The sequence below is a fragment of the Chanodichthys erythropterus genome, chromosome 24 (genome assembly GCF_024489055.1).
Source record: "Chanodichthys erythropterus isolate Z2021 chromosome 24, ASM2448905v1, whole genome shotgun sequence".
NCBI classification, from domain to species: domain Eukaryota; kingdom Metazoa; phylum Chordata; class Actinopteri; order Cypriniformes; family Xenocyprididae; genus Chanodichthys; species Chanodichthys erythropterus.
This window is the reverse complement of record NC_090244.1, coordinates 13,664,565-13,679,218: the sequence shown is the minus strand read 5'-3', so window position 1 is coordinate 13,679,218 and position 14,654 is coordinate 13,664,565. Positions and strand designations below refer to the sequence as shown.

At 34.5% G+C, this 14,654-nt stretch overlaps 1 protein-coding gene across 1 annotated transcript in view; it reads right to left on the bottom strand.

Annotated features, from left to right (window-relative positions):
- galnt18a (UDP-N-acetyl-alpha-D-galactosamine:polypeptide N-acetylgalactosaminyltransferase 18a) overlaps positions 1-14,654 on the bottom strand; it is a 72,798-nt gene that overhangs the window by 10,591 nt on the left and 47,553 nt on the right. The window contains exons 6-9 of the mRNA XM_067379545.1: positions 13,400-13,514; positions 8,950-9,135; positions 4,593-4,730; positions 2,562-2,657 (exon numbers count right to left, since the gene is read on the bottom strand). Coding sequence (XP_067235646.1) covers positions 2,562-2,657; positions 4,593-4,730; positions 8,950-9,135; positions 13,400-13,514 — 535 coding nt within the window. The remainder of the gene's footprint in view (positions 1-2,561; positions 2,658-4,592; positions 4,731-8,949; positions 9,136-13,399; positions 13,515-14,654) is intronic.

Below are 14,654 nucleotides of genomic sequence, written 5' to 3'. Positions count from 1 at the left end.
GAGGAAAAAAATGAACTTAAATGATTTTAGCAAATGGCTGCAATATAACAAAGAGTGAAACATTTAAGGGGGTCTGAATACTTTCCGTACCCACTGTATACAATCTATCTATCTATCTATCTATCTATCTATCTATCTATCTATCTATCTATCTATCTATCTATCTATCTATCTATCTATCTATCTATCTATCTATCTATCTATCTATCTATCAATATATATATATATATATATATATATATATATATATATATATATATATATATATATATATATATATATATATATATATATATATATATATATATATATATATATATATATACAGAAGTCACATTTCGGTACAAACCTCGGTTTTGGGGTCAGGGTTCGATACGAGTTTCGTCTAAGCAGTAAACAGAATGCACTCTTGCCAAACCCATTTATGGTCATACAGATAAGAGTAAGACATCATTCTAACTTTTATTTGTGTACACTCACAATAAAATGAAAACATTCTGCTTTTGTAAAAATAAAGAAAACAAACCAGATGCAGCTTTCTGCCATCCTGGTTTCCTTTCCGTGAAGTTTGTGCGTAACAAAAATTTATCGAAACTCAGCTTATAGGCTATTGGCAAACTCTTGCATGCCATCTGAACTCTTGTTTTGGGTTGATGCATAGTTTGTCTCTTCTTCTTCAGCTCTTTTTCCTGTTGTGGTTGTTAGCAAAAAGTGTTGCATTACCACACGTGCCCCCTTCTGGAGTGTGGAGTGTGGACTGCCTGTGATTGAATACATTCGTCATCTGACTCTATGTACCTAACCATGACGTCCGTACTGTTACAGTTCGGGATGAATACATGTACTGTTACATATATACATATATAAGATCATACAATAATATCCCTGGGGCCTCTAAAATGTCCTAGAATTAGAAATGGTGTAATTTTGATTTCCTCAACAGATTCTAGAAAGTTTTGAATCAGCAAGAATAGAAACATTACTGCATTACTTGGCACCATTGTGTCGTTTCCAATAAGAAAGGTGGACGCACACACAGATATGAATTCAGCAGGTGTAAGAGACCCAACTAAGTAGTTAAAATCATGCTGACAGTGCTGTTCTCTCCTTTCCCTCCCTCCCTCTCACTCTCTCTCATTTATATCTCTCTGACACACATTCTACATTTCCTCCTCACCTAAATGATGCCTGTGGTGGTGAAACAACCCTCCCTGCTTGTGTTCTAAGTCATTGCTCTTTATTGAGATTCATTATAGTGACTATAGCCCTGGAATCTGTCTAAATCCGAAATTCCCTGGTGAGTCGATGCTTTATGGAGAAAGCTCGCTATTTTTACAGTACTTTTGCAGGATATCATTTGTTGTAGAACCTGGTGGTGTAATACACTCAGGTGAAAAAAGACTGGATTGCCTAAAGCAGCCCAACTGTTAAAAAATTCATATTTCGGGCATCAGCACAAAATAATGAAGAGATTTTATGCAATACAATGACTGTTTTATGGGTTTTTTTTTTTTTAAACCAACAGTCTATCACTGTGAAACACTGAGATCAGTTGTGACGGGAAGATGGGAAAGCACAAGCCAAGCGCATACACGGAGAAAGCCAAATCTTCATAAAAGAGAAATCTTCACAGAAGGGAAAATGTCTTTTAACTCACATTTTCACCATGAATTAAACAACTGAAGTGTGCAGAGCCTTTGTACAGTAGATGGGAATAAGAATGAATGATATAGCTATAAAAATGCAAACTTTATATTTTTCAGACTTTTGATAACTCAATATTTATGTATTCGCTCTGAAATGGTTTAAAATATTTTTTTTCAACAGCCGTTGTTGCCAAACAGATTTAAAGTTTTAAATCCAAGAGCTAAAATACTGTAAAAAAAAATCTAGTTCAAATGATTCAAAGTTTTTCACAAAATGAACTGAAGGAAGAATCATTTTAAATATTTATATGTGACACTCCAAGTTCCATTAGTTAATGTCAATGCATTAATTAACATTCATAACGCATTTGTTGCAGTATTTATTAAGAAAAATATTAGTTTATGTTAGCTCAGGTCCATTAAATAATATTAACAAGTACACCTTATGACTAAGATTAATAAATGTTTTAGAAGTATTTTTAGTTCAAATGGAACCTTACTGTAAAGTGTTACTGAAAATTTTAACACTTTTGTGTGCTGACAAAAAGATTTTGCTTCAGAGTTCTGAATCTTTTTGATTCAAAGTTGTGAATTGATTCATTGGAATGGACAGTTTTAACTGATTCACATAAATGAATTAATGTAAGAAAGTAAGAAGTAAGAAAACATATAGCCAGGGCGAAATCTACTTATTACATTTCCCGTTAATTCCTGTTCTTGATCTCTAGGCCAAAAATAAGACCTTAAAAAATGTTTCACATCACATACTGTGCAAACACAGTGAGAAACATGGAAAGAGAGGACAGGAGACATGATGGAGTCGGACATGAGCACTTACATATATAAATGAATTACACACACTCAGAGGGCTGAAAAAGGATGAAAGCCAGAAGGTGCAGTGGACTGAACACTAACCTGAGGCGTCAGGCCGTGGCAGATGTACAGGATGGGAATGTTGTCGGAGTCGGGACCTTGATCCACACACAGATCTGGCCTCAGGCTGTTCCTCAGCTACATGCAAATACACACACAAAGATGCACTAAATGGACCAACACATCAGACCCATTTCATACTGCAAAACCCACAGAGGAGAAGATGAATTAAGATCACTAAAACATCTTTCTTCCTCTGTCTGCTAATGGCGAATGTGTGTGAAAATGGCCTGAAGCTCAGCTTTCCTTTGTCTTCACAATGGAGCTGTTAATTATGCTATTCCACAAAAGAATGCCAATTAGGAAAACCGCTCTGTTGGCCTTGCATTGTGATAAATGAAAAGGGCAGGCTCTGAGAAAGAAAAATAATACTTAGTACAAGCTATTTCTATAACTCAGTATTATGAGAAACAATGTCATCTATCAGATGTAGTAATGTCTCTATGTGCTAATAAACTGCATTGTGCTGTGTCAAGCGAAATTTATAAATTTGACTGTTATATAATTATGCCTTCAGAACGGTAATCGAGTTTTACAGTTTAATTTGACATTACAAGCCTCGTGAAATGACAAGATGTCTCTTAGAAAAATAATTGAATGCTCATATTTCTATCTATATATCCTATGTATTTGAACAAATGAATAAAAATTATGGTAATAGTGTTGACATTTTAAGATGACAAAGTTTATTGATTTATGAAATAGTTTGTTAATTTAAAAGGGGGAAACTGGCAGTATGACAGTACCAGGGCTGACGTTCAATTAAACACTTTGTGTCATCTAAAATATAAAAATATATTATGGAAATATATGATGTTTCCACCTCGGAATAAAAAAAGGATAATTGACACTTTTTGTCTCACAATTCTGACTTTTTTTCTTAGAATTGCGTGTTATAAAGTCAGAATTGCGAGATATAAACAATTCTGAGAATTATTTATCTTGCAATTCTGACTTTATAACTCGTAATTACGTGTTTATATCATGCAATTCTGACTATAACGTGCAATTTTTAGTTTATATCTTGCAATTCTGACTTTATAACTCACAATTGTGAGTTTATATCACATAATTCTGACTATAACTTGCAATTTTGAGTTTATATCTCACAATTCTGAATTCATAACTAACAATTCTGACTATAACTCACAATTTTTAGTTTATATCTTGCAAATTCTGACTATAACTTGCAATTGTGAGTTTATATCTCACAATTTTGACTTCACAACTAACAATTCTGACTTTATAACTCGCAATTGCATTTATATCATGCAATTCTGAGAAGAAAAGTCAGAATTGTGAGATAAAAAGTTGCAATTAGCTTTTTTATTTTTTATATAGTGGTGGAAACAAGCTACTATAGTATATACCATTAAAAAGTTTGGGGTCAATAAGAGTTTTTAATGTTTTTGAAAAATGTCCCTTATGCTCCAGTCTTTATTCCAGTCTTTGGTGTCACATGATCCTTAAGAAATCATTCTAATATGATGATTTGCTCAAGAAACATTTCTTATTATTATCAATGTTGAAAACAGTTGTGCTGCTTAATATGTTTTTACCAGGATACTTTGATGAATACAAAAGTTTAAAAGAACAGTATTTATTTGAAATTGATATCTTTTATAACACTATAAATGTCTTTACTCTCACTTTTGATAAATTTAATGTATTCTTGATAATAATCATGCATCCATAATGATAATAATACATCCATAATGATGATGACAACAATTTAATCCATCCATTCATCCAATCAAAATATGCATTTTTGCTAATACAGCAAAGAGAAGCTGGAAATAAAATTAAATGAATACATTCTAAAATCCTACAAATAAATATTTTTTTTTTTTTTTTGTGTTAAGAAAAAAAGTCTATATTATCACATAGTAAAAATTGCCATCTTATTTTCATTAGGTAATTTTTTTTTACACATATATAGGAGGGGGACACAAATAGCACCTATTTGTAGATTTTGTAGGGATGACTGCTATTAGACAAGAAGTGGATACTCACTACACCATAAGCGATGGTGTCTGTGTAGGTTCTCATCTCAGAATAAATATTCTTCAGGAACCAGCTGAAGGGTTGACAGTGGAGTCTCTCTCTGAGAGCTTTTCTTTCTCTGATATCACCAATATCGATCCCTGAGTCCTGCACACACAAACACAAGAATTATAAACATACAAGAATTCATTTATAGAGTTCAGAATCAAATGGCTGCTAGAACATGAACGCTCTTATGTGTCATTGTACATCTATCTCAGCCCTTCAGGATCAGACACTTACACTGCCTTCAAGTGAAGTGATTCTATATGCAGCTGCATGTCAATGTGTCATGTACAGCTCAAAAGTGAGAGCTCATTAAAGAGCCTTCATGGCTACTGTAGCTTTAATTAGTCATGGTCATTACATCTCAATCCGTTACATCTTAACTCAAAAAGACAAACCAGCATGTATCCTTTAACTTCCATCACATTCATGTAGTGATATAAGCCACTCAAGGCCGTGTGCTACAGAAAATCTGTGTGTGTGTGTGTGTTGTTAGGAGCAACATGAAGCAGAGTGCCTAAATAATCCTCTTTAACCATGGTAAGCTTTTTCTTTTTATAAAACAGTGACAACTGAAATATGATAAAAACAATGTCAAATGGATAATAACATTTTGTTGCCAAGCAATTTAGCATATTAATATACGGTAGTGTCCAAAAATCGGAGACTTCAAGTGGAAATGCTTCTATCCTGCATTTTTCTAATATAATTTATACACTACTATTCACAAGTTTGGGGTCAGAAGATTTTTTTACTTTTAATGAATAATTGTGCTGTCAAATCGATTAATTGTGATTAATCGCATCTAGTACATACAAACACATACATACATACATTATATATATATATATATACACACAAACTTTAATGTTAGTTACCATTAATCACCATTACTCAATTTGAGAGCACGAATTAATATTAATATCAATTAACAATATTATTATCAAGGTTGCATTTAATTAGTTTAAAAGTGACACTAAAGACTATAATGTTACAAAAGATTTGTATTTAAAATAAATTCTGTTCATGAGAAATTTGAATTCATCAAATAATCCTGAAAAAGCGCATATCTGTTTCTACACTATAACACTAAAGACTGGAGAAATTATGCCGAAAATTCAGCTTTATTAATGGAGCCTTTGTAAGCATGAGATTTCTTTTAAAAAAAAAATCATACTGACCCTAAACTTACAGTTGTGTGTTTAATTTATTGTTTGTTTATTACAAATGATCAGCATTACAATTTGAGTGAAAAGAATATATGAAATATGACTGTGAAGGAGTTGACAGTTGTGGTCTAAAGTAGCGCTGTGAATCTTTGGGTAGACAGCGATTCAATTCGATTCACGATTCATAGGTGTTCGATTCGATTCCAGACGATTCACATTAAAATCCGATGCGATTCGATTAATTTGATTTGATTCTGCATTTTAATATGCATTTATAGGGATATTGAAATGCTTCCCTCAACCTGTCTTAGTCAGGGTGTAAATTACACAGCGGCCTTCAGGAGGTCAGAGAGTAAAAACAAAACAAACAAACAAAATAAACCTTTTGTCCATTGTTAATGTTAGTTCATATTACTTCTCAATGATGCTACATAACTTTATTTTAACAGCCTATAAAAATTGGCATTTGTGGAAAGCCAAAACTTTAAAAGTATTTTTAGGCCTAGTTCATGTTAAATATAGTGGAGGATAGTGTTAAAGGCTACACAACCTTATTAAACTGTTCCAGGTAACGTTACATTAAAAATACTAATGCTTACATGGAGAGACTATCATGCACTTTCCCAACTAATCTTAAACTAACTTTTCTTCACGGAATAGTTATAAAAGCCATCTTTGTTCTCTTTATGTGGAACATTTTCCTTATGGTGATTCTGAAAGAAAACGCGCTGGGTTTCTGTTGCTATAGTAACGAACGCAACTTTAACGCGCATGATTGATAAACCGCGCGCTCTTATGTCAGTGTTGTTAATGGTGTAGTTATTTTAGCAGTTTCCTCGCACATTCAGTTTAATGACATTAAGTTCATAATTTCATTTATCATTCATTGAACTGTGCGTATGCATTTAGACACTTACATTATGTGTTTGCTCCGTCCATTCAATAAATGCGCGCCTTGAAACTGCTCAGGTAGCCTAATGTCAATGAACCATTTCCGACTTTTCCACGCAATAAAAGCGTTTTATTTCAACAGTAGTGACCGCGCAATGACTTGGCAGCTTTATCAATGACTTGAGCAGATTGACTGTCTTAATAGAGAACTGTCATATGCTCATGTGAACAGCAGTGGCCGTCCTGAGGAGAGCTCAAACATGGGCTACGGACGGAGCGCGAGCGCGATCTAGTGAAAGGCGGTAAAGTGCAGCAGCGCGTGTCTGTGAAGGAGAGCTGTGAGGGCGCGAATGATGGCGCACAATCAATTCGCGCATGTAGTAATTTAATGTTTATATATTTTAAAGCACTGAATCACTATACAATCGCGATTAATCCAATTCTTTGCATTTTACATCGATTATCGACCGAAATAAACGATTCACGATTCAAAAAACATGTTCCAAGATCGATGCATGTGCATTCGATTTGTAATCAATGCATCGAGAAAACGAGTGAATCGTTACACCCTTAGTCTAAAGGATTGAGAGTCAGACTAGTAGCCCAAAAGGTTGCGGATGTGATTCTCAATACCGGCAGGAAATGACTTAGATGCCCTTGAGCAAGACACCTAACCCCCAATCACTCCCCAGGCGCCGCAGGAAAACTTTCTGTCCACTGTTCCGTGTGTGTTTGTGCACTTACTCAATGGGTAAAATGCAGATGATAAATTCCAAGTTCACATTTTTAAAACAGTGTTTTAAAATGAAAACGATCCTCGTTTACAGTGGTGTCAATGCTTCCCACAGGTTTGAAATATACTTGCGGTGGTAGCCGGGTGAAAAATCCTCCTATTACCCACGGCATAAAAATGGTCTACTACATGTGACAAACAAATAATGTGTGATTTTTAACAGTATTTTTATTTATTTAAATTAATTTTAATTACATAGCATATTACATTTAATAACATACTAATATGCATTATTATGCATTGTAAATTATGCAAAATTACAGCATTTAAATGGTTCACCTTTTCCTATGTTCTCCTTGCTGTCATATAGTGTCTCTCTCAGTGAATGGGACACAGATTTTACAAGTAAAATTTATAAAATGAATAATATATGTGTCAAATAATGTTCTTAGTCTTTTCTTCCTGTGGGGGAGACTACAATAATTTATTATGAATTAAATGGAAATCAAATTAAATACAATTTATTGTGTAATCAAAATACCAATAATGCCCAAAAGAAAAAGAACGAACTTAGCGTGTGACTTTTAATTATAAACAAGCCCGAAATACACAGGTACTCTTATTTTGAAATGTCTGTACTATTGCAGGCTGATCCTTCAGATTCTTACAATCGTCTAAAACATTTTATATAAAGGCCATAAAGTAGACATTGTAATAATTCATCAACTTGAGTTCATTAGCAATCGCTTAGCATAAATCTGCGCTTTTTTTATTGATTGAGAATCACTTTGAAGCAGTCTGAAGCGCTGTCGCGCAAGCTTGTAGATTGCGCAACAGTGCCCCCTTGTGACTTTGCAAAATGCAGCGCCCGTGGGAATGTCAGCGGGACTAAACAGTTTTGACGCACACATAACTAGCGGGTACGAAACGACTAGTTAATCGATCGCGGATGGTTTCATTATCTTGCGCGGATGTAAAAGTATAAGAGGATAAAAATAATAAAAGCAAAAATGTATCTCCAAATATACTTGGGCGGCTGTTATTATATGTGGGCGGCCCACCCAAGTAAAGTCTATGTGTAGGAAGCAATGGGTGTTTCCACAGCATTTCAGAAATGGTCTACACTACATAGCCAAAAACGCATGTCACATGACCGTTCATGCGCGAACAAGTGTAAACAGTTGTCTCTTGCGCATGTAGGCAGCTGCAGTATTGAAAAATGCAGTTTAACTACACAATGGCTGCTAAAAATGACAAAAAAGCCAAAAAGTCTCCATTTTGGTCTGTTTACACTGAAACACAACCCCAGCGTTTTTAAACTAAAACAGGCTCTCTGTGTTTGAGGGTCGAAAATGCCGGAATAGTGTAAACGACAGGCGTAACAATAGCAAACGTTATGCGTTTTAAAATGCAGAACTAGTTTAAACGGGGCCTTAATTTATTTCTTATATTTTTTTGACCAGTTTATTCTAAATCCCAGATTTCAATCTGCGAGCTTCATATAAACAGCGAGTGAGAGGTTTAGTACCTGTTGTGGAACGTTCCAGGCCATGTAAACGTGGCTCTTGAACTCGTCCATCCACACCTCGGCCACTCTCAGAGCGTTCCTGCGTACGTGAGTTGCCAGGTCCTCAGTGTAGGGCTTGTGGGCGCGCTCAATATGAGCTATTCTGGAACAGGGCATGACCTCCACGCTTCCTCCGCACAGCCATACCTGATTACACAAACACGAATGTCTCGTGACTTGAATTTTCACAAGGACTAAGAAAAATTAGCTCTCTAAAATGCCCCTATAACATCCATTAGGCAGTCTACAAAAACAAATACACTAAGTTCTTATGATTCATTAGGGAGTCCATTTAGCAGAATAAACCAAATTACTGAAAAAAACCCACATAAATCAAACTTCACAAGGAACAAAAAGCACTTTTGTATTTCATTAGAACATTTAAAAAGGGTTTGTGGAAAAAAATAAGCTAAACAATACACTTCAAATCAAGGACGCTCATTTCCTACAATTATCATCTAAAGGTTACTCATTTCATTTTCCACACAGCGGAGCTCTTTGTTCAAACTTCCCAAACTGCATTTACAAAACAATATAGGGGCTTTTTACCACATGACAAGAAGAATATCGAAAGGACTTATTTGAAAGCTCAAACAGACCATTTAATTTGCTATAATTCAACATGTTTCCCTGACTGACATTGAGCAATTTAACGGTGCAGTCACAGCCTGTTGTGTCAGTAAAGATGGGAGAAAAAACAAAAAACGCTGCTGTTTTCCTGGAGTGCTTTCATATAATACACATTTGTTCAATGATTTACCCTCAATTAGTGCACGTTATGCAGCTCAAAATGGAGAGTGGCGGCTTATTTATGCTTGTTGGTTTGGTTCCCTGTTTTTTTTTCCACCTACTGCACTCATGCAGAGCTTTTAAACAGGGAGTATCTCTCTTTGCTTTGTACATCTCTCCAGTAAATCTTCACACGGGATTATATAGGCCACATGCCAGCGTGTTGCACTTCATTCACACCCAAACACTTTCATTCAGGCCTGGTCTGGTGAAATATGAGTGCAACATCTGGCTGGAACATATGTCAGGGTCGTTTCAGTGCAACAAGTTATTTGAACACGTGTTGTGTATATTTAAATGCATCAAATTTGCATCAAACAAAAAGTTGGTTTTTCAAGAGACCCTGCCGCCGTATGGGGGGGGATCACATTTACTCTCATCCTCTTGTTTAGCAGGCTTTTAATGCTAAGACTCGTTGGGCGGGATTCAACAGGAAGTGGACAGATGTGTATTGTTCCTATTTGCCAGGAGAATGATTCATATGCATAATCACTCACAACAATCCCAATGATTCATGACTGAGCCGTCTGTTCTCCTGAAGCATTAAAAAAATAATTTCTCACATTTGCATACAATACCTGCTGCAGACAGAGATATTCAGACTGTAATCTGTCGCACAGAGGCAAATTTTGCAAGCATGAAATGAGAATCAAAAACCGGCTTTATATTGTCTGGGAGACATTTAAAACTTGGTATCTTTCCCAAAAAAATACCACAGAGAGTGAACTAAAGTGTAAAAAAATCATTTTTTTTTTGCTTTATTTTTTTAGTAGTTGCAAAAATATCTAGACAAAATAAAAAGTCATTCATTGTTTTGATTTAATTTAAACCTGTGAATAAAATATTATTGTTTTATTCTTGTTTTAGACTAAAAATATATTAATAATAATAATACTCAAAAATAATAAAAAATACTGGGTGAAAAAAAACTTATTTCATGATATATTCTTGGAAAAAATATTATATTATCAATATAATAATAATAATAATAAAATCAGCACTGGATTAAAAAACGTATTTAATTATATATTTTCTGAATTAAATTGTATAATAATATTGTTGTTTAAATAAAATAATAATAACAATAATAATAGTAATAATAATTATCATCAACACTGGCTGAAAACAGTTTTTTCATGATATATTCTCTGAAAAAATTATATAAATATAATAATAATAATAATAATAATAATAGTTATAATAATCATTATCAACACTGGGCAAAAAATGTTATTTCATGATGAAAAAATAATATATCATTAATATATTAATAATAAGAAAAAGAATAATAGTGATAGTAGTAATAATAATCTTTATCAGCACTGGGTAAAAATGTTATTTCATGATATATTCTCAGAAAAAAATAATATATTATTAATATATTAATAATAATAAGAAGAAGAATAGTGATAGTAGTAATAATAATCTTTATCAGCACTGGGTAAAAATGTTATTTCATGATATATTCTCAGAAAAAAATAATATATTATTAATATAATAATAATAAGAAGAAGAAGAATAGTGATAGTAATAATAATAATCTTTATCAGCACTGGGTAAAAATGTTATTTCATAATATATTCTCTGACAATATAATATATTATTAATATAATAATAATAATAATAATAATAATAATCTTACATTTATTTTGTAAGCACATTGAGATTATTATTATTATTTTTTTTATTTTTTTATTTTAAAGACAAAATATTGATTAAGAAAATATTTTTTGTTCCATATTTGTGACCCTGGACCACAAAGCCAGTCATAAGGGGCAATTTTTTGAAATTGAGATCTGAAAAGCTGAATAAATAAGCTTTCCATTAATTGTTAGAATAGGACAATATTTGGCCGAGATTGTGTCTATTTGAAAATCTGGAATCTGAGGGTGCAAAAAAAATCAAAATATTGAGAAAATTGGTCAAATAAAGTCCTTAGCAATGCATATCCACTCACAAAAATACATTTTTGATATATTTACGGTAGGAAATGTACAAAATGTCTTCATGGAACATGATCTTTACCTTAATATCCTAATGATTTTTGGCATAAAAGAAAAATATAATATAATTTTGACCCATACAATGACCCATATTGCAACAAATATACCCGTGCAACTTATGACTGGTTTTGTGGTCCAGGGTCACATTTTCCATTATGCATGAATAATGAAATTACCTCGTATGTGTTCAACACTCCCCTACCTTGACTGAATTAACTACCGATAAACATGTCACCCAAAAGACATTATTGACAAAGTCATTACTCTTTACCTGGAACAAAACTGACATGGCAACAGATTCCAAATAAAACTGTGCTGACATCTGATCAAAGTCAGTATTCATTCTCCATCACTGATAAACAGAGCCCTTTAGCAAGGGCTAAGAATAGAAGAGCACAGATGCGTTGACCTTTCATTGAGCGTGTTCCCTCTTCCAAAGCGTAAAATAACTCCAGTCAACACAATGTCAATGAGGGTCAACAAAACTGGAAATTTTCTTATGCTTCAGTCCCTCCAGCGGGAGTTTGATTGACAGAGTGCAAACTGTTAAATCCAAATATCTGCAAAAAAATAACTGCAGTATAGAAGATTGTTTCATTACAAAAGAGGTAACATCTTCATCTTAAGAATCGTAATATTCTTAATCATTATCATAGTATTTAAGGTAACTTTTATTTTCTAAGCAAAAATATCATTCCTCAGTATCATTCCTAAGATAGTACAGACCTCCAAAAACCTGCTGCAGAAAGATGGACAAACTTTCCAATTTATTTTCCTCCTTTTTTTGGGAATATCTGCAGGTTTGCAACATTTATGCAATGTTGCGCTTGGAGATTCGGAGGCACAAAGGAGCTCAGAAGATGAGAGTGAGGAATTAAGCTGTAGAAACACAGCTGTATGAACAGATGTTGAGGGCCATTATCCGAATCCCGCCGCACACATGCTGCCTGCCACTTCCTGAGACATTTCCATTTGCTCTCTCCTCATTGAAGCCCTTAGTGATGAAACCAAAATCACAATAGATGTCTGTGAGTGTAATGGGGGGTTTGATCCGCTCTGTATTGTCAAGGTGCACCCCGCGTGGAGTGATTGCAACTTTGCTAGGCCAAATCACAGTAAGAGCAAGTCGCTGTGTGTCTGCTGGTTAGCTCCATTCACAGCCTGGGCTTGGATTCTGGCTGCGGAGGCTAATTACAGTGCTGCTGGGTCTGATGGGAGATGGCAGAGGTCTCGATGGGGCTCTATACATTTGTAATACTGAGAGGTTAGGACCCTGCCGGTTTGAAGCGAAACGTCTGTTTGGCAGGTTATCATTAGCAAGCTGCAGAGAGCTCCACTTTAATTGTGTGATGATACACACTAGAGCTGCATAATGTTGGAGAAAACATTTTTGATTTTATATACACACACACACACACACACACAGGTCTATCTGTAACCAGAGGCTGCAAACCCCCACATATCCGTCTGCCCTCAAAGAATAACCTGTATAAAGCATCTTTTCATCAAATGAAACAGCATTATTCATTGGCATGCGTCTACTTGTCTACTCAAGCTCCAGACATCCTGTCTCCTGCTGTACTTTCAAAACTCTCGTAGGCAGTCTGAATAGCTCTTACCCTGATCCCCAGCTCCACGTTTTCCCCTCCATAAACTTCCATCCCTTCATCCAGCAGACCAATCTCCTCAAAATACTCTCTATCCACTACAAAGCAACCGATTAGAGCAGGACTCCTGTAAAGAGAGGAGATTCACATGGCAACCATGCACTCAAATGACTTATGAAAACATTTTTTTTTTTACTACTTTAAGGATACAGTCATTAAGAATTGGCAGTGAAAATTGTCTGATCCAATTTCTCGAGTCACCATTTAACACAGGAAACAAGTTGTTAAAGTCCCCCTGTGGTGAAAATCAAGTTTTTAATGTTGTTTATATGTCAATGTGGTGTTTTTAATATGCTTTAAGACAAACCATGTGCAAAGTCAACACTATTGCTGAGTATTTTCTCTTTAAAACTCCAGTGATCATTTCAAAATCACTGGTGTTTCTTACATCACAAACTACCTTGTAACCAATCACGTCAATGTACCGGCGGACTTTAAAGGTGCAATATGTAAGAATTTTGCAGTAAAATATCCAAAAACCACTAGGCCAGTGTTATTTATTTTGTTCACTTGAGCACTTACAATATCCCAAATGTTTGCAACTATTTGTAAATCGTGAGCAAATTGCAATTTTAACCAAGGCTCCGGGACGTGTGAGGAGTCGCCTGTCAATTGCGTCATACCCACATTACCCTCGGTTTCCGGTTTTATTATGTAGAAACCATGGAAACACCAAAGACGCTTTAATATTTACATGTTTTAATAGACAAGGGAACAACTGTTTGGTTACATTTATAGACAGAAAACGAATTATTGTTATATAGCGCAACACGTTTAGTCTTTTTGTTTAAATCTAATTTTCTTGATTTTTTGCGAGTACCATGCTTTACCATGAGAAAAACACTATTTTGTCAAGTAGCTAACATAGCATAATCAGATGCAGCTTTATTTTTAGTAACAGTAATGCAGAATTTTCTCCATCATACAATATGTTTTTAAAATGAATTACATGCCATTTATCAACACAAGCCATCCAGTATTTAATATGATATTCTAAAATTGATCTATCTTACTGCAGTGTGTAACAGTGTCTCACAGCAGCCGCCGAGCGAACGCACAGAGTAACGTTATAACATCATTTTCAACACACTCAAATGTATCTAATATGATAAACAGAGCTGCGTTACCTCATACTCTTGACCGGAAAAGCGGAAGCGGCGCCGGCGACAGTGGCATAATAAAAGTTTCGCTGCTCGTGAGGCATGTG